General features: G+C 50.5%; 1 protein-coding gene across 4 annotated transcripts in view; it reads right to left on the reverse strand.

Annotated features, from left to right (window-relative positions):
- DOP1B (DOP1 leucine zipper like protein B) overlaps positions 1–26,095 on the reverse strand; it is a 735,954-nt gene that overhangs the window by 113,112 nt on the left and 596,747 nt on the right. For all 4 annotated transcript variants that reach the window (XM_078656883.1, XM_078656881.1, XM_078656882.1 and 1 more), the window contains exon 34: positions 1,699–1,754. In XM_078656883.1, the coding sequence (XP_078513009.1) occupies positions 1,699–1,754 (56 nt within the window). The remainder of the gene's footprint in view (positions 1–1,698; positions 1,755–26,095) is intronic.

Raw genomic sequence — 26,095 nt, forward strand, 5'->3', positions numbered from 1 at the left:
GAAATAGGTCTACCTGTCGATGACGATGATGGAGATGTCATCGTCGACGGTGAAAGAGACAACGCTGACGTCGTTGACACAGTGGTAGTTACTGAGGTAGTCCTCTGGGCAGGTCTGCTAGATGACTGAGCAGGCTTCTTAAAAGTCTGATTATCCTTAACAGACACAGAAGATGTCGTAGATCTTGCCTCTGAAGACTTCTTGGCTGTCTTCCTAGGAGGAGTGTCTGAGGGGCCAGGGGAAGTTACCCGTGGCCTCTTTTGAGAGACTTCTGAGACTTTAGAGACACTACCCTCGGAAGATTCCAGAGTGTCTCTGTCCTTGAGCCTGTCGAGCCAGATGAGAAGGCGACCTTCCCTGTCTCTCACGGTCTTTCTAGGGAAAGACCTACATATTTTGCAGTCTGCAGGGACGTGGTCAGGATAAAGGCAATATAAGCATAAGGTATGCTTATCATCCACATGGAGCCTTTTCTTCCCACATGAAGAGCAGACCCTGAAAAGGGCTTTCTTCTGGGATTCAGACATCGAAGAAAGCAGTGGAAAGAAAACACTTACTGCCTCAAAGTGTTACTGAAGTAGTCCTTGAAGATTGTAGAGTGAAGATTTACTTTCAAAGGAAAGTAGATGATTTGTAAGGAATCCTGAGAAGAGCTCAGGCTGGAGACTCCCTAGCACAACGTGCGGTAGAAAATCTGAGGGACTGAGGCTCCTCCCAGGAAGGTTCTAGAGGGAGGTCGGAGCTGATTGGCTGACTGTGAGAGTTTGGTCCTTTTTGCATAAGGACAAAGAAAGGCTACTAAGGGGAGACCCTTAGGCCTATTTTCTCTATGTATGTCTATAGGACATTACTTTTTTATGTACCGGAGGCTCCCGTCTCGACGACGGGGAATGATTCAGGCATGTGAATCTATGAAAGACACCCCTAATACTGGATAACGTTACTTATTGCCAGATAAAGATTGAAAACTCTATCTACGTGTGGTGTATATTTGTAGTGGTGTGGTTACTCTGCTGTACGATTCTAGGAGAGGGCCCTCCCGTCGGAGGCCTCTCGACATCGCTCGGTCCCTTCTCGGAAGGAGGGGTAGACCTAGGGGTGGTCAGTCAGACACCTTCTGCCTCCCCCGGGTTCGCCTTTCTAACAGGGTCTTTTATACCATTTGGTAATTTCTGTTCTTAGCCCTTTTTTCAGGGATATTGTTTGAGTTTTGCAGAGATATCCTTAAGACAATGACTGCAGTACCAGTGGCAATGACTCCTGAATCCTGGGACATGGCTTTAGACCATGCCCCACATGACTTTAGACCATGCCTTTCCCACAAGCTATTGTGAATTACACATCCTGCAGGAGATATTGCCTTCAACCGCACACTGTGCACATGACCAATGTCCGTAACACCCAAAGGCCATACCCCTCAGCTATTGGGCAGGGTCATCTGGGTTTTCCAGAATTTAAAACTCTCTTTCCACCCTCTTTTCTTTTAAAGGTCCACGAATAGCAGTTTGCAGAAATGTAAAAATATGTGTGTCCATCCTGCACAAAAAAATGATAACCTGAAATGTACATAGCTCTGCCACTTCAAAACGTAGATTAACAGTCTTTCTTTGGGCTGAAGCACTATATTTATTTTCTGCACATCATAGCCATGTGTGCAAATTTGTGGCCTACAGCCAATAAGCAAGCATCATGTCTTACCTTGATGAATCATCTTCTACAGAGAGTTCTTCTTCCAACTGTACAAATGCCTGGATCTTTAAAAAGAAAAAAGGTATCGCTCTGTTAAAAGTATGAGCCACGTTTTACTACACCACAAACACTATCTAATGGTGCAGGTATCCCAGAGGAAGCCCAAGAAAGGAGCCCTCGTCTGAGGTATGCAAAAAAACAATAGATGGACAGAATGCAGATCAATGTCATACATTCACCCCAGTACAGAGATCAGGGCCTAATACCATCGTTTCTTTTGCTCCCCAGGCCATTCCAGATTGGACCGAGCCATATGTAAATCAGACTTGACCCTGCACCCAATGGGAAGAGTCCAGCTTACTGAACTGTGTTTTTGGTTGTATTCAGAGTAGATGATCAGTAATATCATTAACTGTAAAGGTTGGTGAACTATAAAGACGTAACTCATTTGACTGTGATGTTCATGATAATGCAGCAATCTTGAACAGTAAAAGCTTGACATAATTACAGTAACTGCATTGGTTATACACTTGTTTATTCAGCCAGTATTAGTATATATTCAAACGATCTCCTGAGCATCAATTAATGTCCAGAAAAAGCCCACCAATAGTTGGTATTACTGTTTTCACTTTATTTTTCTATCTATACAAGCATTCAGACATCTTCAACAAAACTTGTAGCCACCACGTGTTTCGTCACGTAGTAAATCAACATTTGACTTCATCCGGGCTCACAAACTATGAGTACAGGCTCACAATAAAAACATTGTAAGTAGAGCTGGTAATGATCTCCAAATTTGACATTTCCTTTCTCTTTAGGAAGAGAGAATATATACTCTGTCTCTGCTCGGGCTGAGGCAACAAGCCTGTTCTAGAACTCCTATGTGGAAGCCTTTATATGGAACAGCGAGTGTCACATGGAACAGCTTTTTGTCCAGGATAGCCAACAAATGAATTAAGGGAAAAGATAGATAGTTTACTGCTTAACATTAACCAGTTCATATTTTCATCCTTTTATGCCGTGGCGCTAGTCTTGGTAAGGAAACCATACTTCACAAGTTTATTTGATACACATCCTAAGTCTTCTTTAGCACTGTGTCAGAATGGCATAATGTACCATCTTTGCAGTAGGCGAGGAAAAACAAAACACAATTTAGTCATTGCTTCTGTTGATGCCAAGAGCAGAGTTCTTTCTCTGTCATTGAGATTAGTGCTATCTCAAGAATTTTAAAGCAGACAAGAATTCTGCCAGTTTCTGTAGGCACTATAACCCCTTTCTGAGGATGGCAATACCAACTTGGTAACAAAAGTTCTACACTAGCAGGTCTTTCTTAACCCCTTCCATGCTCATGACGGAACGGTTCCGTCATGAGCGTCGGTTGGCCTGTGCTCATGACGGAACCGTTCCGTCATGGTTCCATAAGCCCAATGGAACGTTTAGCACAGCGCAGGAATCTGCGCCGCGCTGAAGCGGTTAATAAGGTTATGACTGAACCTGGCAAGTTCACGGCAGTATCCCAAACTTAGAAAGGCCCACAGCTTGTAACAATAAGAGCCTGATTCTGATACGGTTTAAAAAGCTTCTCAACCGAATGGGTTTGGGAATGGTTTCAAACCAAATCGGATCAGTAGAGTAAGATGCATCAGGATGCTTCCAGATATGATCTGGTTGGACTCCCATTGACTTCACTGAGAGCCTATGTTCCTGACTGCATCGTAATCGGGCCCTAGGTGGGAATGCTTTCCTAACCGCATCGTAATCGGGCCCTCAGTTGGAAAGAACCGTTCCCGATCCGATTTGGACAGAGCAAATACGGTTAGGAGGCCTTCCTAACTGCATCAGAATCAGGCCCTAAGTTGTAACAAGTTACTTACCTTTGATAACACTCTTTTTGGTGCATACTCAATCTCACTGCAGATACTTCACCTTTAGAATGTTTCCCAGGAGCAGGACTGGATAGGGTACATTTTCAGCAATGTTCTTGTTTGAGACCTATCAGAAGTTAAAAAAGGCAACTCCACAAAACTAAGAGCAAGAAGGGCAGCAAGGAATCTACGTTTACATAGAGTATCCCCTAGAAAGAGTTTCACGAAGTTAAGTAATTTGTTCTTCGAATGGATACTTCTAACCGTAGACTCCTCACCTTTAGGACAGACACCCAAGTAGAACCTTCCAATGGTGGAGGTTTTGTAGAGTGGGCTCAGACCAAAATGTCATGGAACACTGAATGGGCGTGATGTCCTTCCAGTTGGACTGCGTTATCATGCCAGTAGTGCTTCGTGAACGTATGCACCGATGCCCACATCTCAGCCTAGCAGATGTTAAAGAAGGGCACTTTTCATACCAATGTAGTGGTAGGAGCCTTAGCGCTCTACAAGCTTCCGGTGGAAAAAAAGAGTCACTTTTAAATCTCTCTACAATGCATTTAAAGCTGTTCAGAGTATTTGCCAGCATACTTTTAAAACAATTTCCATAAATACATTCCTGCACGCTCCTCTGAGGTGCAACTGGTGATTCCTCCTACAATCAGACGGTGTTGCTCAGGGAGCAAAGATTTTTCTGTTAGGGCAGTTAAACTCTGAAATGATCTGCCCGGTACCTTGTGGAAGAGTTCCTCAAACACACAATTTAGCAAGGCCTTAAAGGCTTTATTTTTTAAACCTGGGTCGTTTATTGTACCCTGGTATATCTGAATTAGAATATTTTCCTTTTGTTGTGCAAATTACTCTGTTCAACCTCAGGACACCCTTTGGGGAATCGTGCACAACTATCAAGTGCTAACTTAACATATCATAACACTTCAAGGCGTCTGTGCAATTTGTGATCTGCCAGATGCCGCCAGCTGAGCATGTCTGCCCAGGCATTTACGGACACCACGAGGTTGGTTCACGACCAGGAACATGCCCATACGCTCCAGCCAACTCTAAAGGCGCAAAGCCTCTTGGCAAACGACCCATGAGCCTACCCTGGTTTCTAAAGTGGGAAATAGAGTTTAAAAAGCTGTTTACACCATTCAAGGCTTCACAACGCGGTTGTTACAATGACTGCGTTGTTACCACATGTGCCATTACATCGCAAGTCATATCAAAGACTTGCTGTAGGGGGTGTGCAACACCAGGGAATGTGTTGGATTTAAAATCCAACACCTTCCCTGCTGTGGCACAAACTGGAGTAGGAATAGTAATTAATACTATTCCTAAGTCCAGCGCGTCCCGTACAGCAAGTCGATGATATAACTTGCGATGTAATGGCACGCGTGATAACAACGTAGTTGTTGTAATGACTGTGTTGCAAAGGCATGCTTTGTGAATGCATGTGTCGAGATGTGATATATTCTTCTTAAGTATCACATAGCAGTGGTGTCGTCCATGAGAACTCGCACTAGCCTCCCTTTGAGGGATGGCAGAAATGCCTTCAACGTTAGATAAATGGTCCTCAACTAAAACAGATTGATGTGCGCCAGGTTTCTAACGGAAACCAAAGTCCTCAAACCTCCACCGTCCCTAGATACCCCCCACCACCACCAACCCAGCACATCTGTCACCACACTCAACTCTCTTTGGGGAAGGGAGAGGGCTCTGCTGCCGGTCCAAGTGTGATCAAGTAGCCCCCACTGAAGATTGTGTGCAGTTTCCTTCGAAATCTGAATGGAGTCGGACTGGTTGTTTTGGTGCTGGGCTCATTCGAACTTCAGATTCCCTTGTAAAGTAGGCATTTGCCACCTGGTGTAGTTCACAAGGAGGACACAGGATGCTAAAAGACAAAGAAGTCTCAGAGCTGCTCTCATCGACACCGATGCTGAAACATCAGGGTCATAGTTCGAATGTCCTGGACTCGTTGCAACAGAGGGACTGCCCTGAACAGAACTCTATCAATGACAGCTCCAATGAAAGGAAGCCTCTGCGATGGAATCAGGTGCCACTTTGGCTCATTGGATGTGAACTCCAACAATATTAAGAGGGTCGCTGTCATCTGGACGTGGCATACAACTGACTATGGTGATCCCGCCTTCAACAGGAAGTCGTTGAGGTATGGAAGACTGGCACACCCAACCTGAAGGTGTGCCACAACCACCACCTTCACGAAACATCAGAGAGGCACTGGTGCGTCCAAAGGGGAGCTCAGGGAACACGTGTGGGACTGCAGGACGAGTATATCAAAATATGTGTCCTACAGGTCCAAGAACACCATCCAGTCGGAAAACATCCATAACCACGCAGTATTTACCAAGCGTAAAAATTGCGGGTTTGGGGTTGGTAGTGGTATAAGGTGGTAAAGGTATTTTTAGGGATTAGGGGTGAGTAGGGTTATGGGTTGTTAAGGGTATTTTTATGCTTTGGAGATGTTTAGGGGCATAGGGTGGTAAGGTTATGTTTAGGTTATATAGCGGGGTGGGTAGGGGCATAGGATGGTAAGAGTTTTTATGGTTTAGGGGAGGGTGGACTATATGGTGGTAAGAGTATTTTTAGAGATTAGTAGTAGGTAGGGGTATAGGGTGGATCGAGGTATTTGTAAGGGCAAGAGAGGGGTTGGTAGACGTATAGGGTGGTAAGGAGTAGTTTCTGTCCTGTAACTCCAGTTCTGTAGTAGGGGTATCTCTGTTATAGTCATAATCTAGTGAATAGTCCCGCCCATGTGCGTGGACCCCGGAGCAATCAAAAATAATCTCTTACAGTGTCAAACAAGCATTTACAATGCAACGGTTTCGCCTTTGCCAAAGTTAGAGCTATTGGCATTGTAAATGACAATATTTTTATTTATGTGTTGGTTTTGAAAACAGATAAATAAATGGCATTGTCATTTACATTGCCAACAGCTTAATCTCTTGCAAATGTAAGACCTATTGTACCCTACTGGATTTCACTGAAGAAATTCAGAGTCTGGTCTGCAGGTGTCACGTGACAGATGCCCAATTGACAGCTGAGGGGGTTAAATCGTGCTGGGGTGGCACATTAAGGCAACGCTTGCTGAAAGCACTACACTACCCTACTGGAGTGTCAGTCTTTATGGACATGGTCCACTCACTCATCTTGAAACAGGAAGCTCGCCACCAGTTCCACAAAAAATACCGTCATTAAATCTTTCCTTTTTAAGGGTTGGACATTTCAGTTGGCGTCTGCTCTCAGTCACGCTCGTCTTGTCGCCCATTGTCAATCACGCGCCTCTCTGTGCCTGGCTGTCAAGTGCCGGCGCCATCCTAGTGCGCATCTTCAGTCAGCCACGGTGTGCTAGCCAACCGAACTGCATTATGGGATGGCATGGTGGGTTAAAGAACCTGTTTTACAAACATGTGTCCGTGCTTGTGAGGAGGTAGTGCACCTGTTGAGGGAGAGAGAGTGTGTTTGCATATGTGCGTGCATGCATGTGTGTGTGTGTGTGTGTGAATAAGCACTTCCAAGATTTAGTGGGACTAGAGTTTTTATCTACAAATCATTGTTTTCAGCTGTGTTCTAATGGAATCAAAGCAACACTACACCCCCCCATAATGCATAGTGTGATCACATAAAAGTACAGAACTGGAAAGAGTGTCCATAATGACCAGCAAGACGGTTTTCACCCTAAGAAGGATGTGCTTCAGTCTCCAGTGCCACGGGCGAGTGGAAACACACACTGTGCTGGTGGAGAAGTAGAAGAAGTACAAGTGTCCATAGAAGAGAAGTAGAGGGGATGCACTCTCCATTCCCTATGCACTCTCCACTCCCTATGCACTCTCCACTCTCCACTCCTGTTGGACTTGGCCCGTCTGGCAGGTCGACCCCTGAAGTTTTTATGGTATATGTAACCTGGGGATGGTGATTCCCCCTCTGAGTGCGTGTGAAGAGAGAGAGACCTACCCTTCCATAGGAATGCATGGGGAATGTATGTGTCCTCGGTAGTTCCCGATGCGTAGGGTGTGCAGGGTCAAGTCTGGTATGTATGAACTCGTGAGATTGAATGCTGCACAACGGTATATGCGGCATGAGTGTGTCTAGTGTAGAAGTCCCCCTTTTAGAAGTTGGCATATTTGTGGAAGGTGTGCCTGGCGTATGATTGGCTGAGGCTGGCTGGGGAGCCTGGCTCCAGTTGTCTGTGTGGGTCTGCCCCGGGGATGAATGGAGAGATTAGCATGCTGATGTGAGGGAGGAGCTGTGCCTGTATCCTGTATGGGGCTGGGCTTTCCCCCACAATGCTGGCTCCGCCCCCCTGGGGTGCGTCTGATGACTGTCCTGCCTGATGAATGAAAGGGGTGGTTGGGGAAAACAAGATACTCCCAAAACCAGCTGCGACTGGTTTCTCCCACACCCAGCACCTTTAGACAAAGGAATTTATGGTATAAAAAGAGGCTGTGACCTCTTCTAAGGTGTTCTTGTTCCCACTTGAATCTGCCAGGAGCTGTTGCTGCTTGGGCCCAGGGTTGGCTTGCCTCCCTGGGCCCTGCCCTTCTCCTGGACTTCTGATGGCCTTTCCCCTTCTAGGAGCTGCTGTGCTCCTCCTGAGGTCCTGGACTCCCTATGGACTTTGCTGTTCTCTGACCTCTAGCGCTTGGGAGCGCTCTACCTTCACTTATAGCGCTGGGAGCGCTGTATTTCCGAACTAGCGCCTGGAAGCGCTGGCTCTTGCCCCCCTAGCGCTTGGGAGCGCCTCACCCCTGTAGAAAGCGCGTTATTCACGAGCCGGTGCCACCCGGCAATTGCCCTGTGCTGAGGAAATTCCCTGAGTTCCAGCGAGTGCCTACCTCGCTTTATTTCGTATTTACTTCATGGAGGGAGCCTACTCCTCCTTCGCCCAAAAGCGAGATCACCGCCGCGGCCCCCGCTCTCCCCAGCCCCAGAGAAAGGCAGCCCCCGGCATTCTTACCCGGCCGCGCTGGGATTGGTCCAGCCGGCCGAGCCTTCTGCCACGTGATCGGGGAGGAGCCGAGGGATCAGGAAGCGACGGGAGCCTACTCCGCGCTCCTGCCGTGCCCAGAAGGATCGTCGTCATCCCCCGGGGCCCCCAAGAGCGAGGGAGTGCCCCGGAGGCCAAGAGGAAGCCACCGCAGAAGCACCGCCAGAGCCGGTGAGTGTATGGAGGGAGAGGAGGGGCGTCGGGCGCATTGTCGGCGCCCGCCCCTCCCCTCCAGAGCGAGTATGGTGGCGCGGAGAGGGCCGTGAGGCCCCAAGGGATACAGAGTCCCCCGAGAGGGACTCCACCTGCCCCGATGATGCCGGGCCCCCCGAAGGGGGCCCCGCCTGCCCGCAGTTCTCTTTCTCGAGCCCCCAGAGGCTCCGTCCTGGCCCGTGAGGCCCCAGCCAAATCGAGTCCCCCGAGAGGGACTTCCCCTATGCTCCGGAGGCCTGTGGGGCCTCCCCTGATGCCGGGTCCCCCGAAAGGGACCCTCCCCCCTTTTTGCTCCCAAGCCCCGAGGGGCTCCACCTTTGACCCTTGTTCCGAGCCTGCGAGGCTCCAACGTGTTACCCTCGGCTGCCCAGCACTTCGTGGGCAGCTGCAACGTGTAGGCTTGTGTTAACTGCCTACAGCCCGTTCTGACACTGAGACTTTGGGCATCCTGGCCCCGGAAAGGCCAGTTGGCCTGGTGAACGTTCTTGGCTAATGTACCTGTGATTCCTGAAGAGTTATTCTGTGTTGCACCTCTACAAGTGCTCCTGTTATGTTATGTGCCTTATCAATCCTCCCCTCCTGAATATCCTAGGTCTCCTGTATGTGACTCTGGTTAGAGTGAGTTCTACTGCTAGTCCTATTAAGTTCCAGGTTGTCATGTGTCCTAATGCTAGCTCCTGGTTGTTATGTGTTCTAGTACTAGTTCTAGGAAGCTCCCAGATGTTATGTGTCCTAAATGCCAGTTCTATCATGTGCATAACCCTGACAGTGGTCCCCAGACCCTGTTCTGTATATATTCCCTTGTAAACCCTGCCCGTGCCCCTGGCACCCTGTAAATTGTGTATTTACCCTTAAGTATGTCTTTCAATACAAAGTCTATTTTTCATATATATACCTGATGTGGAGTTCCTTTTGTGGGGGGCCCGGGAGGTTGTTGCTGGGGGTGCGTGCGCAAATACTTTACACATGACCTCCGAGATAGGCCTGACTGCTCGTGCCAAGCTACCAAAGGGGGTGAGCAGGGGTTGTCTTGGCGGGTGACTTCCCTACCCTAACTGGAAGTGGTGATTTCTGTCTGGCCTTGGTGCAAACCTCGACCAGCCAGGGATCCCATTTCTAACAACTCCGTATGCACTATCCACTCCCTATGCACTCTCCACTCTCCACTCCCTATGCACTCTCCACTCCCTACGCACTCTCCACTCTCCACGCACTCTCCACTCCCTACGCACTCTCCACTCCCTATGCACTCTCCACTCCCTATGCACTCTCCACTCCCTATGCACTCTCCACTCCCTATGCACTCTCCACTCCACTCCCTATGCACTCTGCACTCCCTATGCACTCTGCACTCCCTATGCACTCTCCACTCCCTATGCACTCTCCACTCCCTATGCACTCTCCACTCCCTATGCACTCTCCACTCCCTATGCACTCTCCACTCCCTATGCACTCTCCACTCCCTATGCACTATGCACTCTCCACTCCCTATGCACTCTGCACTCTCCACTCCCTATGCACTCTGCACTCTCCACTCCCTATGCACTCTGCACTCTCCACTCCCTATGCACTCTGCACTCTCCACTCCCTATGCACTCTCCACGCACTCTCCACTCCCTATGCACTCTCCACTCCCTATGCACTCTGCACTCTCCACTCCCTATGCACTCTGCACTCTCCACTCCCTATGCACTCTGCACTCTCCACTCCCTATGCACTCTGCACTCTCCACTCCCTATGCACTCTGCACTCTCCACTCCCTATGCACTCTGCACTCTCCACTCCCTATGCACTCTGCACTCTTCACTCCCTATGCACGCTGCACTCTCCACTCCCTATGCACTCTCCACTCCCTATGCACTCTGCACTCTTCACTCCCTATGCACTCTGCACTCTCCACTCCCTATGCACTCCCTATGCACTCTCCACTCCCTATGCACTCTCCACTCCCTATGCACTCTCCACTCCCTATGCACTCTCCACTCCACTCCCTATGCACTCTGCACTCCCTATGCACTCTGCACTCTCCACTCCCTATGCACTCTCCCCTCCCTATGCACTCTCCCCTCCCTATGCACTCTCCACTCCCTATGCACTCTCCACTCCCTATGCACTCTCCACTCCCTATGCACTCTCCACTCCCTATGCACTCTCCACTCCCTATGCACTCTCCACTCTCCACTCCCTATGCACTCTCCACTCCCTATGCACTCTCCACTCCCTATGCACTCTCCACTCCCTATGCACTCTCCAGTCCCTATGCACTCTCCAGTCCCTATGCACTCTCCAGTCCCTATGCACTCTCCAGTCCCTATGCACTCTCCAGTCCCTATGCACTCTCCAGTCCCTATGCACTCTGCACTCTCCACTCCCTATGCACTCTGCACTCTCCACTCCCTATGCACTCTGCACTCTCCACTCCCTATGCACTCTGCACTCTCCACTCCCTATGCACTCGGCACTCTCCACTCCCTATGCACTCGGCACTCTCCACTCCCTATGCACTCTGCACTCTCCACTCCCTATGCACTCTGCACTCTCCACTCCCTATGCACTCTGCACTCTCCACTCCCTATGCACTCTGCACTCTCCACTCCCTATGCACTCTGCACTCTCCACTCCCTATGCACTCTCCACTCCCTATGCACTCTGCACTCTCCACTCCCTATGCACTATGCACTCTCCACTCCCTATGCACTCTCCCCTCCCTATGCACTCTCCCCTCCCTATGCACTCTCCACTCCATATGCACTCTCCCCTCCCTATGCACTCTCCACTCCGATGCACTCTCCACTCCCTATGCACTCTCCACTCCCTATGCACTCTCCACTCCCTATGCACTCTCCACTCCCTATGCACTCTCCACTCCCTATGCACTCTCCACTCCCTATGCACTCTCCACTCCCTATGCACTCTCCACTCTCCACTCCCTATGCACTCTCCACTCTCCACTCCCTATGCACTCTCCACTCCCTATGCACTCTCCACTCCCTATGCACTCTCCACTCCCTATGCACTCTCCAGTCCCTATGCACTCTCCAGTCCCTATGCACTCTCCAGTCCCTATGCACTCTCCAGTCCCTATGCACTCTGCACTCTCCACTCCCTATGCACTCTCCACTCCCTATGCACTCTGCACTCTCCACTCCCTATGCACTCTGCACTCTCCACTCCCTATGCACTTGGCACTCTCCACTCCCTATGCACTCTGCACTCTCCACTCCCTATGCACTCTGCACTCTCCACTCCCTATGCACTCTGCACTCTCCACTCCCTATGCACTCTGCACTCTCCACTCCCTATGCACTCTGCACTCTCCACTCCCTATGCACTCTGCACTCTCCACTCCCTATGCACTCTCCACTCCCTATGCACTCTGCACTCTCCACTCCCTATGCACTCTCCACTCCCTATGCACTCTCCACTCCCTATGCACTCTCCACTCCCTATGCACTCTCCACTCTCCACTCCACTCCCTATGCACTCTGCACTCCCTATGCACTCTCTAGTCCCTATGCACTCTGCACTCTCCACTCCCTATGCACTCTGCACTCTCCACTCCCTATGCACTCTGCACTCTCCACTCCCTATGCACTCTGCACTCTCCACTCCCTATGCACTCTGCACTCTCCACTCCCTATGCACTCTGCACTCTCCACTCCCTATGCACTCTGCACTCTCCACTCCCTATGCACTCTCCACTACCTATGCACTCTCCACTCCCTATGCACTCTCCACTCCCTATGCACTCTCCACTCCCTATGCACTCTCCACTCCACTCCCTATGCACTCTGCACTCCACTCCCTATGCACTCTCCACTCCCTATGCACTCTCCACTCCCTATGCACTCTCCACTCCCTATGCACTCTCCACTCCCTATGCACTCTCCACTCCCTATCCACTCCCTATGCACTCTTCACTCTGCACTCCCTATGCACTCTCCACTCCCTATGCACTCTCCACTCCCTATGCACTCTCCACTCCCTATGCACTCTCCACTCCCTATGCACTCTCCACTCCCTATGCACTATGCACTCTCCACTCCCTATGCACTATGCACTCTCCACTCCCTATGCACTCTCCACTCCCTATGCACTCTCCACTCCCTATGCACTATGCACTCTCCACTCCCTATGCACTATGCACTCTCCACTCCCTATGCACTCTCCACTCTCCACTCCCTATGCACTCTCCACTCTCCACTCCCTATGCACTATGCACTCTCCACTCTCCACTCCCTATGCACTCTCCACTCCCTATGCACTCTCCACTCCCTATGCACTCTCCACTCCCTATGCACTCTCCACTCCCTATGCACTCTTCACTCTGCACTCCCTATGCACTCTCCACTCCCTATGCACTCTTCACTCTGCACTCCCTATGCACTCTCCACTCCCTATGCACTCTTCACTCTGCACTCCCTATGCACTCTCCACTCCCTATGCACTCTCCACTCCCTATGCACTCTCCACTCCCTATGCGCTCTCCACTCCCTATGCGCTCTCCACTCCCTATGCACTATGCACTCTCCACTCCCTATGCACTATGCACTCTCCACTCCCTATGCACTCTCCACTCCATATGCACTCTCCACTCCCTATGCACTATGCACTCTCCACTCTCCACCCCCTATGCACTCTCCACTCTCCACTCCCTATGCACTATGCACTCTCCACTCCCTATGCACTCTCCACTCCCTATGCACTCTCCACTCCCTATGCACTCTCCACTCCATATGCACTCTCCACTCCCTATGCACTCTCCACTCCCTATGCACTCTCCACTCCCTATGCACTCTCCACTCCCTATGCACTCTCCACTCCACTCCCTATGCACTCTCCACTCCACTCCCTATGCACTCTGCACTCCACTCCCTATGCACTCTCCACTCCCTATGCACTCTCCACTCCCTATGCACTCTCCACTCCCTATGCACTCTCCACTCCCTATGCACTCTCCACTCCCTATGCACTCTCCACTCCATATGCACTCTCCACTCCCTATGCACTCTCCACTCCCTATGCACTCTTCACTCTGCACTCCCTATGCACTCTCCACTCCCTATTCACTCTCCACTCCCTATGCACTCTCCACTCCCTATGCACTATGCACTCTCCACTCCCTATGCACTATGCACTCTCCACTCCCTATGCACTATGCACTCTCCACTCCCTATGCACTATGCACTCTCCACTCTCCACTCCCTATGCACTCTCCACTCCCTATGCACTATGCACTCTCCACTCCCTATGCACTCTCCACTCCCTATGCACTCTCCACTCCCTATGCACTCTCCACTCCCTATGCACTCTTCACTCTGCACTCCCTATGCACTCTCCACTCCCTATGCACTCTCCACTCCCTATGCACTCTCCACTCTCTATGCACTCTCCACTCCCTATGCACTCTTCACTCTGCACTCCCTATGCACTCTCCACTCCCTATGCACTCTCCACTCCCTATGCACTCTCCACTCCCTATGCACTCTGCACTCTCCACTCCCTATGCACTCTGCACTCTCCACTCCCTATGCACTCTGCACTCTCCACTCCCTATGCACTCTGCACTCTCCACTCCCTATGCACTCTGCACTCTCCACTCCCTATGCACTCTGCACTCTCCACTCCCTATGCACTCTGCACTCTCCACTCCCTATGCACTCTCCACTCCCTATGCACTCTCCACTCCCTATGCACTCTGCACTCTCCACTCCCTATGCACTCTCCACTCACTCTGCACTCTGCACTCTCCACTCCCTATGCACTCTCCACTCCCTATGCACTCTGCACTCTCCACTCCCTATGCACTCTCCACTCCCTATGCACTCTCCACTCCCTATGCACTCTCCACTCCCTATGCACTCTCCACTCCATATGCACTCTCCACTCTCCACTCCACTCCCTATGCACTCTGCACTCCCTATGCACTCTTCACTCTCCACTCCCTATGCACTCTCCACTCCCTATGCACGCTCCACTCCCTATGCACTCTCCACTCCCTATGCACTCTCCACTCCCTATGCACTATGCACTCTCCACTCCCTATGCACTATGCACTCTCCACTCCCTATGCACTATGCACTCTCCACTCCCTATGCACTCTCCACTCCCTATGCACTCTCCACTCTCCACTCCCTATGCACTATGCACTCTCCACTCCCTATGCACTCTCCACTCCCTATGCACTCTCCACTCCCTATGCACTCTCCACTCCCTATGCACTCTCCACTCCACTCCCTATGCACTCTGCACTCCCTATGCACTATGCACTCTCCACTCTCTATGCACTCTCCACTCCCTATGCACTATGCACTCTCCACTCCCTATGCACTCTCCACTCCCTATGCACTCTCCACTCCCTATGCACTCTCCACTCCCTATGCACTCTCCACTCCACTCCCTATGCACTCTGCACTCCCTATGCACTCTCCACTCCCTATGCACTCTCCACTCCCTATGCACTCTCCACTCCCTATGCACTCTCCACTCCCTATGCACTCGTCACTCTCTACACTCCCTATGCACTCTTCACTCTGCACTCCCTATGCACTCTCCACTCTGCACTCCCTATGCACTCTCCACTCCCTATGCACTCTTCACTCCCTATGCACTCTCCACTCCCTATGCACTCTCCACTCCCTATGCACTATGCACTCCCTATGCACTATGCACTCTCCACTCCCTATGCACTATGCACTCTCCACTCCCTATGCACTATGCACTCTCCACTCCCTATGCACTATGCACTCTCCACTCCCTATGCACTATGCACTCTCCACTCCCTATGCACTATGCACTCTCCACTCCCTATGCACTATGCACTCTCCACTCCCTATGCACTATGCACTATGCACTCTCCACTCCCTATGCACTATGCACTCTCCACTCCCTATGCACTATGCACTCTCCACTCCCTATGCACTATGCACTCTCCACTCCCTATGCACTCTCCACTCCCTATGCACTCTCCACTCCCTATGCACTCTCCACTCCCTATGCACTCTCCACTCCCTATGCACTCTCCACTCCCTCGAGCTGCACTCCCTATGCACTCTCCACTCCCTATGCACTCTCCACTCCCTATGCACTCTCCACTCCCTATGCACTCTCCACTCCCTATGCACTCTCCACTCTCCACTCCCTATGCACTCTCCACTCTCCACTCCCTATGCACTCTCCACTCTCCACTCCCTATGCACTCTCCACTCTGCACTCCCTATGCACTCTCCACTCCCCACTCCCTATGCACTCTCCACTCCCTATGCACTCTCCACTCCCTATGCACTCTCCACTCCCTCGAGCTGCACTCCCTATGCACTCTCCACTCCCTATGCACTCTCCACTCCCTATGCACTCTGCACTCTCCACTCCCTATGCACTCTGCACTCTCCACTCCCTATGCACTCTGCACTCTCCACTCCCTATGCACTCTGCACTCTCCACTCCCTATGCACTCTGCACTCTCCACTCCCTATGCACTCTGCACTCTCCACTCCCTATGCACTCTGCACTCTCCACTCCCTATGCACTCTGCACTCCCTATGCACTCTGCACTCTCCACTCCCTATGCACTCTCCACTCACTCTGCACTCTGCACTCTCCACTCCCTATGCACTCTCCACTCCCTATGCACTCTGCACTCTCCACTCCCTATGCACTCTCCACTCCCTATGCACTCTCCACTCCCTATGCACTCTCCACTCCCTATGCACTCTCCACTCCCTATGCACTCTCCACTCCACTTCCTATGCACTCTGCACTCCCTATGCACTCTTCACTCTCCACTCCCTATGCACTCTCCACTCCCTATGCACTCTCCACTCCCTATGCACTCTCCACTCCCTATGCACTCTCCACTCCCTACGCACTCTCCACTCCCTATGCACTCTCCACTCCCTATGCACTCTTCACTCTCTATGCACTCTTCACTCTCTATGCACTCTTCACTCCCTATGCACTCTTCACTCCCTATGCACTCTCCACTCCCTATACACTCTGCACTCCCTATACACTCTGCACTCCCTATGCACTCTGCACTCTCCACCCCCTATGCACTCTCCACTCTCCACTCCCTATGCACTCTCCACTCTGCACTCCCTATGCACTCCCTATGCACTCTCCACTCTCTATGCACTCTCCACTCTCCACTCCCTATGCACTCTCCACTCCCTATGCACTCTCCACTCTCCACTCCCTATGCACTCTCCACTCCCTATCCACTCTCCACTCCCTATCCACTCTCCACTCCCTATCCACCCTGCACTCCCTATCCACTCAGCGCTTTGCAGTGCGGTTAGGATATGAAGCGCTATATAAATTCAACTGTAATGCATTACGAAAAATGCCAAACCATGAAAAAACTCCCTGTTGCAAATCTTATGAGCAGTTTTACAAGTGTCACACGAGGGGCACGAGATGCTTAGCCCATACGAGTCTATTTAGGCCGTTTGGGTACTGGACACCCGCAGTTTTAAGGACATTATTAAAACGGACTGTAAAGTCGAACTGAAAGAATGAAAAGTTATGCATGCTGCAACAAAGGGGATCAGCCGAGCAATTTCACATCAGACAAACCACTGCGGAGTCCTCACTACAAATAAAGGGGCAAAAACTACTTTTAGCGCCCATGCACTTGATGAACAGCCAGATCGTGGCCTGTGTCTTCATCATGTATTTTTAACCAACGTACACTGAATTCACGTGCTCCACCACTAAAAAACAAGCACTCACCTGGGCTTCCTCGCATGGAATGACCAAAACAAACACAGAAGGAAAAAAAACAAAACTCCGCCCACCGCCGCGATGACGACATCGCAGAGGCGGAGAGGGAAAAAATCGCGGGAACGCCCCCGAATCTGGTCCGGCCTTGACGGACAGATCCGGCTCCCAATGGCTAGCCTCCATTTATGGAGCTAGCTAATGGGAGGTGGGGGACGTTCCGATAGCCAATATGGTAAACAAAAGATTTCACCTGCGCGAACTGCTTGCGCAGATCGCCAGGTCGAAACCTAAAAATGCAGAAAATGCATAGACACTTAAGAGAGAATTTAAAGACAGATAATGCAGCCAAAAAGGCTACACTGTCCAGTACTTCAACTAGAAATTCCACCATAAAATCCACAAAACAGCAAAGCCTGTACAGATTTCCCTTGCTTAACAGCAAAATCCCTCAGGAATGATAGAGAGAAGAACCTGGACAGACAAGCCCCATAGGCTGCCATTATGTGGCTTAATTAGGATACTGTGCCTTTAAGGAACCTTCCAGAACCTTCTTCCAGTATCCCAGAATGCATAGCAGGTCCAACTTAGTTTCAGTTCTTTTTGAAGGCGTAGAAAAACGCCAGACCTGTAGCATTATGAACATGAATAACTCTCCACCGGGGAGGCGGGAGGGCGCTTATGACTATAACAGAGATACCCCTACTACAGAACTGGAGTTACAGGACAGAAACTACTCCTTCTGTAGTAGGGGATCTCTGTGTATAGTCATAATCTAGTGAATAGAATGGCAAGCCCATCCCCACACCAAGCGGCGGTGGAGAATAAAATAACGCCACTACTGTGCGAACAGATTCCGCAGCGAAGCCTGCCCAACCTGAGCGTCTGCCCTGGCATCAGTGACCAGGCAATAATGCTTAGCAAAGGTATGGACCGACTTCCAAGTGGCCGCCTTGCAGATCTCTGCAATGGGAACATTACTGAGCATAGCTGTCGTAGCAGCCTTGCCCCTGGTGGAATGAGCCTTAGGCTTGCCCCCTAAGGTCTTATTAGCTTTGTAGTAACACAACTGTATGCAGGACACAATCCACCTCGAGATGGACTGTTTAGAGGTAGCAAGACCTGTCCTGACTGAGCCATAATTGATAAACAATTGGTCTGACCTACGAATATCTTTAGTCTTATCAAGATAAAACTTCAGCACCCTCCGCACATCCAGGGAATGTAAAGACCTTTCCGCTGGAGAAGAAGGATTCTGAAAGAACATAGGCAAAGTGATAGTCTGGTTGATATGAAAATCAGAAACAACCTTGGGAAGAAACTTAGGGTGAGTACGCATAACAACCTTAGCATTATGAAATACAGTATAAGGTTCTTGGCAACACAATGCCTGAATCTCCCTCACCCTGCGGGCCGATGTAATGGCCACGAGGAACGCCGCCTTCCAGGACAGGTGCTGCAACGAAGCCTTATGAATGGGTTCAAAAGGCTCCTTCATCAATCTGGACAGCACCACATTCAGGTCCCATGAAGGCGAAGGAAGCCTGACAGGAGGGAACACTTTCTTCAAGCCTTCCAAAAAATCTTTGATCACAGGGATCTGGAAAAAGGAAGTCTGTGAAGGGCCTTTCCTGTAGGCAGTCAAAGCAGCCAGATGAACCTTAATGGAATGGACATTAAGGCCCGACTGCGCCAGATGTAGCAGATATGGAAGGATGACATCTTCCTTGCATGTCGTAGGGTCATAGCTCTTAGACCTACACCAGATGCAAAACCTCTTCCACTTGTAAGCATAAGAAGTCCTAGTGGAAGGTCGATTAGCCTCCTTCAGTATGTCCATACAAGCCTCAGGGAGATTCAGATGGCCATATTGCACTATTTCAGGAGCCATGCCGCCAAACTCAAAGACGAGAGGTTGGGGTGCACCATCCGCCCCCCGAACTTCGTGAGAAGGTCCGGCCTGCACGGCAGCTTCATGTGAGGAAGGAGAGATCGGTGGAGCAGGTCCGTGAACCACCACTGTCTGGGCCATTCCGGGGCAATCAGAACCATTCTCGCCCTGGATTGGGACAGCTTGATGAGAACCGCCGGAATCAGGGGAATTGGTGGAAAAGCGTACAGAAAGCTGTTCGACCAGTTGATCCATAACGCGTTCCCCAGCGTCCCCGGCTGGTAGTACCTGGAGGCGAAGCCTCGGCATTTGCTGTTTTCGGCGGTGGCGAACAGATCTACGTCTGGAGTTCCCCACCTTGCGAAGACTTCTCCTAGTACTTCGTCGTTTATGACCCATTCGTGGTTTTCCTGAATGAGTCTGCTCAGTTCGTCTGCCTGAACATTCTGCACACCTGGCAGATGGGTGGCCGTTATAGACAGTCCTCGAGCCAGAAGCCAGTGCCAGATCGCCTGCGCCTCCTGCGATAGAGTGCGCGATCTCGAGCCCCCCTGCTTGTTGAGGTAATACATCGTTGTCGTGTTGTCCGTTTGAACAAGCAGAGAGTTGGTCTGAAAGGATGGATGAAAGGCCTTCAGTGCCAAGTGAACAGCTCTCAGTTCCAGGAAGTTGATGTGGTACGTGGACTCCGTCGGGGACCACGTCCCTTGAATTTGCAGGTCTCCGGAGTGCGCTCCCCAGCCTAGGAGAGACGCATCCGTCACGATGGTCTGTGTGGGAATGTCCTTGTGGAAGGGAACCCCTCTGAGGAGATTCTCCTTCGAGCACCACCACTTCAGAGACTGAAGAGCATGTAGAGACAGTCGTATCTTGTCGTCCCAAGAACCTCTCCTCTGGTCCCACTGATCCTCCAAGCACTCCTGCAGAGGTCTCATCTGTAGCCGTGCGTGAGTGAGAAAGATGCAAGAGGCCATCGATCCCAGTAGAGAAGACACCGTCCTCACAGTCGTAGACGGAGTGTTTATGAGAGCCTGAGCCTTCCGAACGAGTGATAAACGTCGCTCTTCCGAAGGAGACACGCTTGCTGACAGCGTATTGATGGAGGCTCCCAAGTACTGGATGCACTGGACCGGAATCGGGACCGACTTGGACATGTTGATGTGCAACCCCAGCTTGTTCAAGAGAACGCACGTCTTCTGGAAGTGTGCTTGAGCTTCCGAGAAGGAGGAGGCCTTGATCAACCAATCGTCCAGGTACGGGTAGACAAACACCTTGTTCTTCCGTAGGTGTGCTGCTACCACTGCCATACATTTCGAGAATGTCCTGGGTGCAGACTTCAGCCCGAAGGGTAGCACCGTGTACTGATAGTGATTGGTGCCGACTTGAAAGCGCAGAAACTTCCTGTGTTTGCATGCAATGGGCACGTGGAAGTATGCGTCCTGTAGATCTATGGCACACATCCAATCTCCTCGTTGCAGCTGAGGGTAGATCTGATGCAACGACAGCATGCGAAACTTTTCTCTACGAATCCACTTGTTTGCCTGTCGCAAATCCAGAATGGGCCTGAACTCGTTTTTGTCCTTCTTGCGGACAAGAAAGAACCGAGAGTAAAGAGCTCTTCCTCTCTGAGACAGAGGTATGTCTTCGATCGCCCTCTTCCTTAGCAGAATGTCCGCCTCCGCCTGAAGCTCGCGCAGCTGATACTGCGAGCTGACGGGAGGAATCGATGGAGGAGGGCTGGTGAAACGTAGACTGTATCCATTGCAAACAATATTCAGCACCCACTTGTCCTGAGTAATTTTTCTCCACTCTGCCAGAAAAAATTGAACGCTTCCCCCCACCGGAGCGGGTAACGGACGAGGGGGAAGTAACCGCTCAGGGTCGAGACCCGGCCGGGCCCTTGGTCGCGGTAGAGGACTGTTGTCGACCTCTACCCCCTTGGCGTTTCTGGAAGGGCCGCCTGTACTGCTGCTGCTGTTGCTGCTGTTGAGGTTGTCCAGCAGACTGTCCCCTTCCACGACCCTGCGACCCAAACCGACGTTGGAACTGTCGGAAGGGTTTCTTCTCCTTGGGCTTCTCCAAGCCCACCGCCGTCAGGGTCTCCGCCTCGGCCTTCATCCTGGCCATCTCGTCATCAGCGTGTTTTCCGAAGAGAGTATCTCCGGAAAATGGGAGATTCGCCACGCGTTGCTGTGCTTCCGGTTTCAGTGACGTCAACCTGAGCCAAGCATGGCGTCTCTGGTGAATCCCGTGGCAGTATCCGTGCGCTGACAGCAAGGAGATGTCCGCTGCGGCGCCGATGGCGTGGTTAGAGACCAGCATCCCCTCCTGGACGATCTCCATGAAGTCCTCCTTGCGGTCTCGAGGGACAAGGTCCGCAAACTGCTCCATCGAGTCCCAGAGTGCCCGGTCGTAACGCCCCAGCAACGCCGAGTCACTGGCGGCCTTCATTGAAGAGGCGGACGTCCCACACGCCTTACGACCAGCAGAGTCGATCCAGCGGCTCTCCTTGTCCGGAGGCACCGTGGACGCAGGGGAGGTGGCATGAAGCTTTCGGGCAGCTGTCACGATCACTGAATCCGGGACCGGGTCCTTCCTCAAGAAGGCTGGGTCCGAGTCCAGAGCCCTGTACTTCTTCAGGATCCTGGAAGGCGCAGACTTCACCACTGCCGGCGTCAGGAATAGCTGTTCAGCGGGCTCAAGGAGCCCTGGCACCAGAGGTAACAGGGGGCGAGACAAGTGCCTTTTGTGTAATGTCTCAAATATCACAGAAGTAGAAGTGGTAGGCGCTTCCACCTTGATTCCCAACTTGGCCGCTCCACGCAGGAGAACCTCCTGAAATGTGCCAATATCGTCAATAGGAGACACTCTAGTCTCTGGCGAATCGGACAACGTGGGCGAGTAGGAACGGGTCCCAGAGGCAGAACGCGACCTGGACCGACGTCTCTTATGGTGATGCCTGGATCTTGAGGAAGATCCACGTCCACTCCTCGATCTGTCCCGTCTCCCCGAACGAGACCTCGACCTCTTGGGTCTCGGACGTTCCTTCGGCCTCCCAGGGTCAGGAGTCCTAGGCCTCTTAGGAGTCTTCTTCGGTGGCGTCGGAAACTTGGGCATCGACACCGCCCTCGGCGGGACCGGGGGTGGAGGAGTAACCGGACGCGGGGTCTGCGGAGCCGGTCTCGGAGGTGGGGTCGGGGCCTTTGGAGGCGGACCCTTCGGAAAAGCAGGCCGCGAAGGAGGTGCAGAGGGCTTCATCGGAGTATCCACCCCGGAATGCGCCGTTCCCGGCAAGCCACCATCCCGTCCGGAGCGTGGGGAGCCCCCCACAGTCCTGGGCCTGTCCTTAGGACCTCCAGACGCCGAAGATCGGTGCCCAGACGACGACCGATGGCCCCTCGACGTCGAATGGCCCTTCGGCGTCGACCGTTTCTCACTTCTCGACGTCGAACCGTGTCTGCGTCTCGACGTCGACCCCGACCAGATGGACGAGCCACGAAACCTCGACGACGGGCGATGGTGCCTCGACGGCGACCTCGACCTCTTCGCCTGTCTCGACGTCGACCTCTTGGATCGTCTCGACGTCGACCCTTTGGACCGTCTCGACACCGACCTCTCGGACCGTCTCGACGTCGATCTCCTTGAGCGTCTCGACGTCGGTCTCTTCGAATGCTTCGACGTCGACCTCTTCGGCGCCGGAGACTTCTTCCGTCTCGACGGCGGCCTCGACGACGAGGATCCCCTCGACGACGATGTCCTCGACTGCGAACGGCGGTGTCGCCTCGACGGCGAGCGCCGACGCCGGGCCCTCCGATGTCGACCACTCGACGCCGACACCGACGACGAGGAGATCGACACCGGCTTCGACGGCGGCCGGAACACGTTCATCGACGGGCGACGTTTTCTCGACCCAGAGCCCTGGGGAGACTTGGAACTGGCCGTTGACCGTCCTCTTGACGTCGTGGTCAGAGCAACTGACCCAGACGGAGATCTTGTGCGAGGGATGGTCTTCCTGCCCCTGGGGAGCCCCCCAGAGGCCTCAGCATGGGCAGAAGGAGCCCCTCCTGACCCACCTCGTGCCTTTAACCTCCTTTCTTCCAGTCCCTGAAGTCTGATCTTCTTCCTCTCCTTCAGGGTCCTTCCAGAGAAGCCTTTGCAGATCACACAGTCCTCAGGGATGTGGGAAGAGGGAAGGCAGAGAATACAGACCTCATGGGGGTCTGACTTGGCCTTTTTTCTCGAGCACTCCGGGCATTTGTCGAATAATGCAGGCATTATGGACAAAAAAGAGTGCAGAAACTCAAGAAGAAGGTCACCTTTAAAGCACCAAAAATCGAAATTAGTGTAAAACACCAACAAAAACCCTTGAAAAGGGAGAGCTCAATGCTCCAGGGTCCTGCTTGCAGGAGCCGGAAAAAAGAACTGAAACTAAGTTGGACCTGCTATGCATTCTGGGATACTGGGAGAAGGTTCTGGAAGGTTCCTTAAAGGCACAGTATCCTAATTAAGCCACATAATGGCAGCCTATGGGGCTTGTCTGTCCAGATTCTTCTCTCTATCATTCCTGAGGGATTTTGCTGTTAAGCAAGGGAAATCTGTACAGGCTTTGCTGTTTTGTGGATTTTATGGTGGAATTTCTAGTTGAAGTACTGGACAGTGTAGCCTTTTTGGCTGCATTATCTGTCTTTAAATTCTCTCTTAAGTGTCTATGCATTTTCTGCATTTTTTGACACTGTAAGAGATTATTTTTGATTGCTCCGGGGTCCACGCACATGGGCGGGACTATTCACTAGATTATGACTATACACAGAGATCCCCTACTACAGAATGGTATTTATAGGGTTTAGGGGTGGGTAGGTGTACAGTGTGGTAAGGGCATTTTTAGGGTTTATGAGTGGGTAGGGGTATATGATGGTAAGGGTATTTTAGGGTTTAGGGGTGGTAAAGGTAGTTAGTGAATGAGGGGTTAAGGGAGTTCCCACCAAAAAAGAAAACAACTTATAATTAGTAAAAAAAAAAGGAAAAGAAGTGGTGGTGAGAGAATTTAGAGTTCAATGTTTCATATATATATATATATATGTATAATCAATATATTTTTTGTCACTCTCAAGGGACTGCATCGCTGTGTTTAGACCTTCATGGTCTTTTTCTCGATGGGGAATCTACTGTTAATTTCCAAATGATCAACCCCCTGCTTTCTATGAGACAAGTTATTTCCTTACTCAGTGCACAAAATAAACATAAATCTTTTAACAAATTAATCAATATTTTAAAGCCAAAAATGATGGTGTAAATAAAAAGTGACCAATTTTATTATGCTAAGTGGCCTCGCATATTCAAATGTTTGACCAAAAGACATTAACATTTCACCACTGAGTACTCAAATTCCTTTTGGCATGTGGAAACTCTCTTGTGGCGTTTCTCATAGCTACATATTTACGCATGAAGTACCAATGATTTTACGTTACCTGCATTGATGGCCTCAGTGACCTAATTGTAGCTTGTACCCAGGTACATCAATTTAGTCTCTTGAAACAGAGCTTTCTATCTACTCACTTCCTATGTCACCCACAGTGTATGAAGTTACAAGACTTTTACATTATCTAAATCAAGGGCCTCAGTGGCTTATTTTAGTTTGTTATCAATATGGTCTCTTGTGTCAGAGGAATTCCAGCATCTTATCCACTTCAATCCTACAACACCCATGTTATGTTACTGTATATTTGACACTGCCTTGGCAATATTGTTCATTATTAATGACCATGTTTACTTCTTCAATTGCCACCCTACTTTTCAGCTCTTGTCCTCAGATAGGTGAAGTTACTATATTATTTTATAGATGTAGATGCATTTCTTCATCGTCAAGCCAGAACAGTTGTTTGGTGTGGTGTCGGAATATATATTTAAATTCTAATTGTCAAAGTTGTTTGGTTCTGTCTCCCCCATGCTCATTTTTCATTATTCTGTTAACATCATAATAGCAAAATGATTTTCAATTGCTGTCATGACATTTAAACTGATGTCAGGCCACAGCATAGCTCTCATCTTTTGATTTCACCTCTCTTATGTGTTCCAGGATGCTTTTCGTAAGGGTGCGTGGTGTGCTCCCAACGTATTGAAGCCCACACTCACATTCAATAATGTATGCTATGAATTGTGAATTGCATATTATATCATGCTTGATCGTTATGGGTTTGTAATTTATGTCCATGATATGTTCTGCATTTTTTTTTTTTGCATGCCTCGCAGTTTGAAAATGTTACACATCCTAATTGGGTTTTGCTGATCCAATTTGTGTCAGGTTTATTCTTAAAATGACTTCTGATTAGATGATCTTTAAGTGGCTGTGCTTTTCCATACCTTATTTCAGGTGTCGGTCCCAGCTTTTTACCAATGTCTTGATCTTTACATATTAGATGCAAAAGCTTTTGGAAAATTCTCAATATGTCTTTGCTTTTTTTGCTAAACGTCAATATCAATATCTTCTTTTGTTGTTTCCTATTTTTTCTAATTAAGGTTTGCATGTGTGTGGTGTTTTGGACTTATTATAAGCCTTTTTTACTGCCCCCCCATTTGTATCCTCTTTTTGCAAATCTCTATAAAACTTCATCAAACTTTTCACTGAAGTCTTAGCAGCTCCCCATCAGGGATGCTTTTGATGAGTGCTCGTGAAAGGAAGCTAGAGTGCCATGCAAGACACTGTTCGTTGATGTAGGT

This window comes from Lissotriton helveticus, chromosome 8 (genome assembly GCF_964261635.1).
Source record: "Lissotriton helveticus chromosome 8, aLisHel1.1, whole genome shotgun sequence".
Classification (NCBI taxonomy): Eukaryota; Metazoa; Chordata; class Amphibia; order Caudata; family Salamandridae; genus Lissotriton; species Lissotriton helveticus.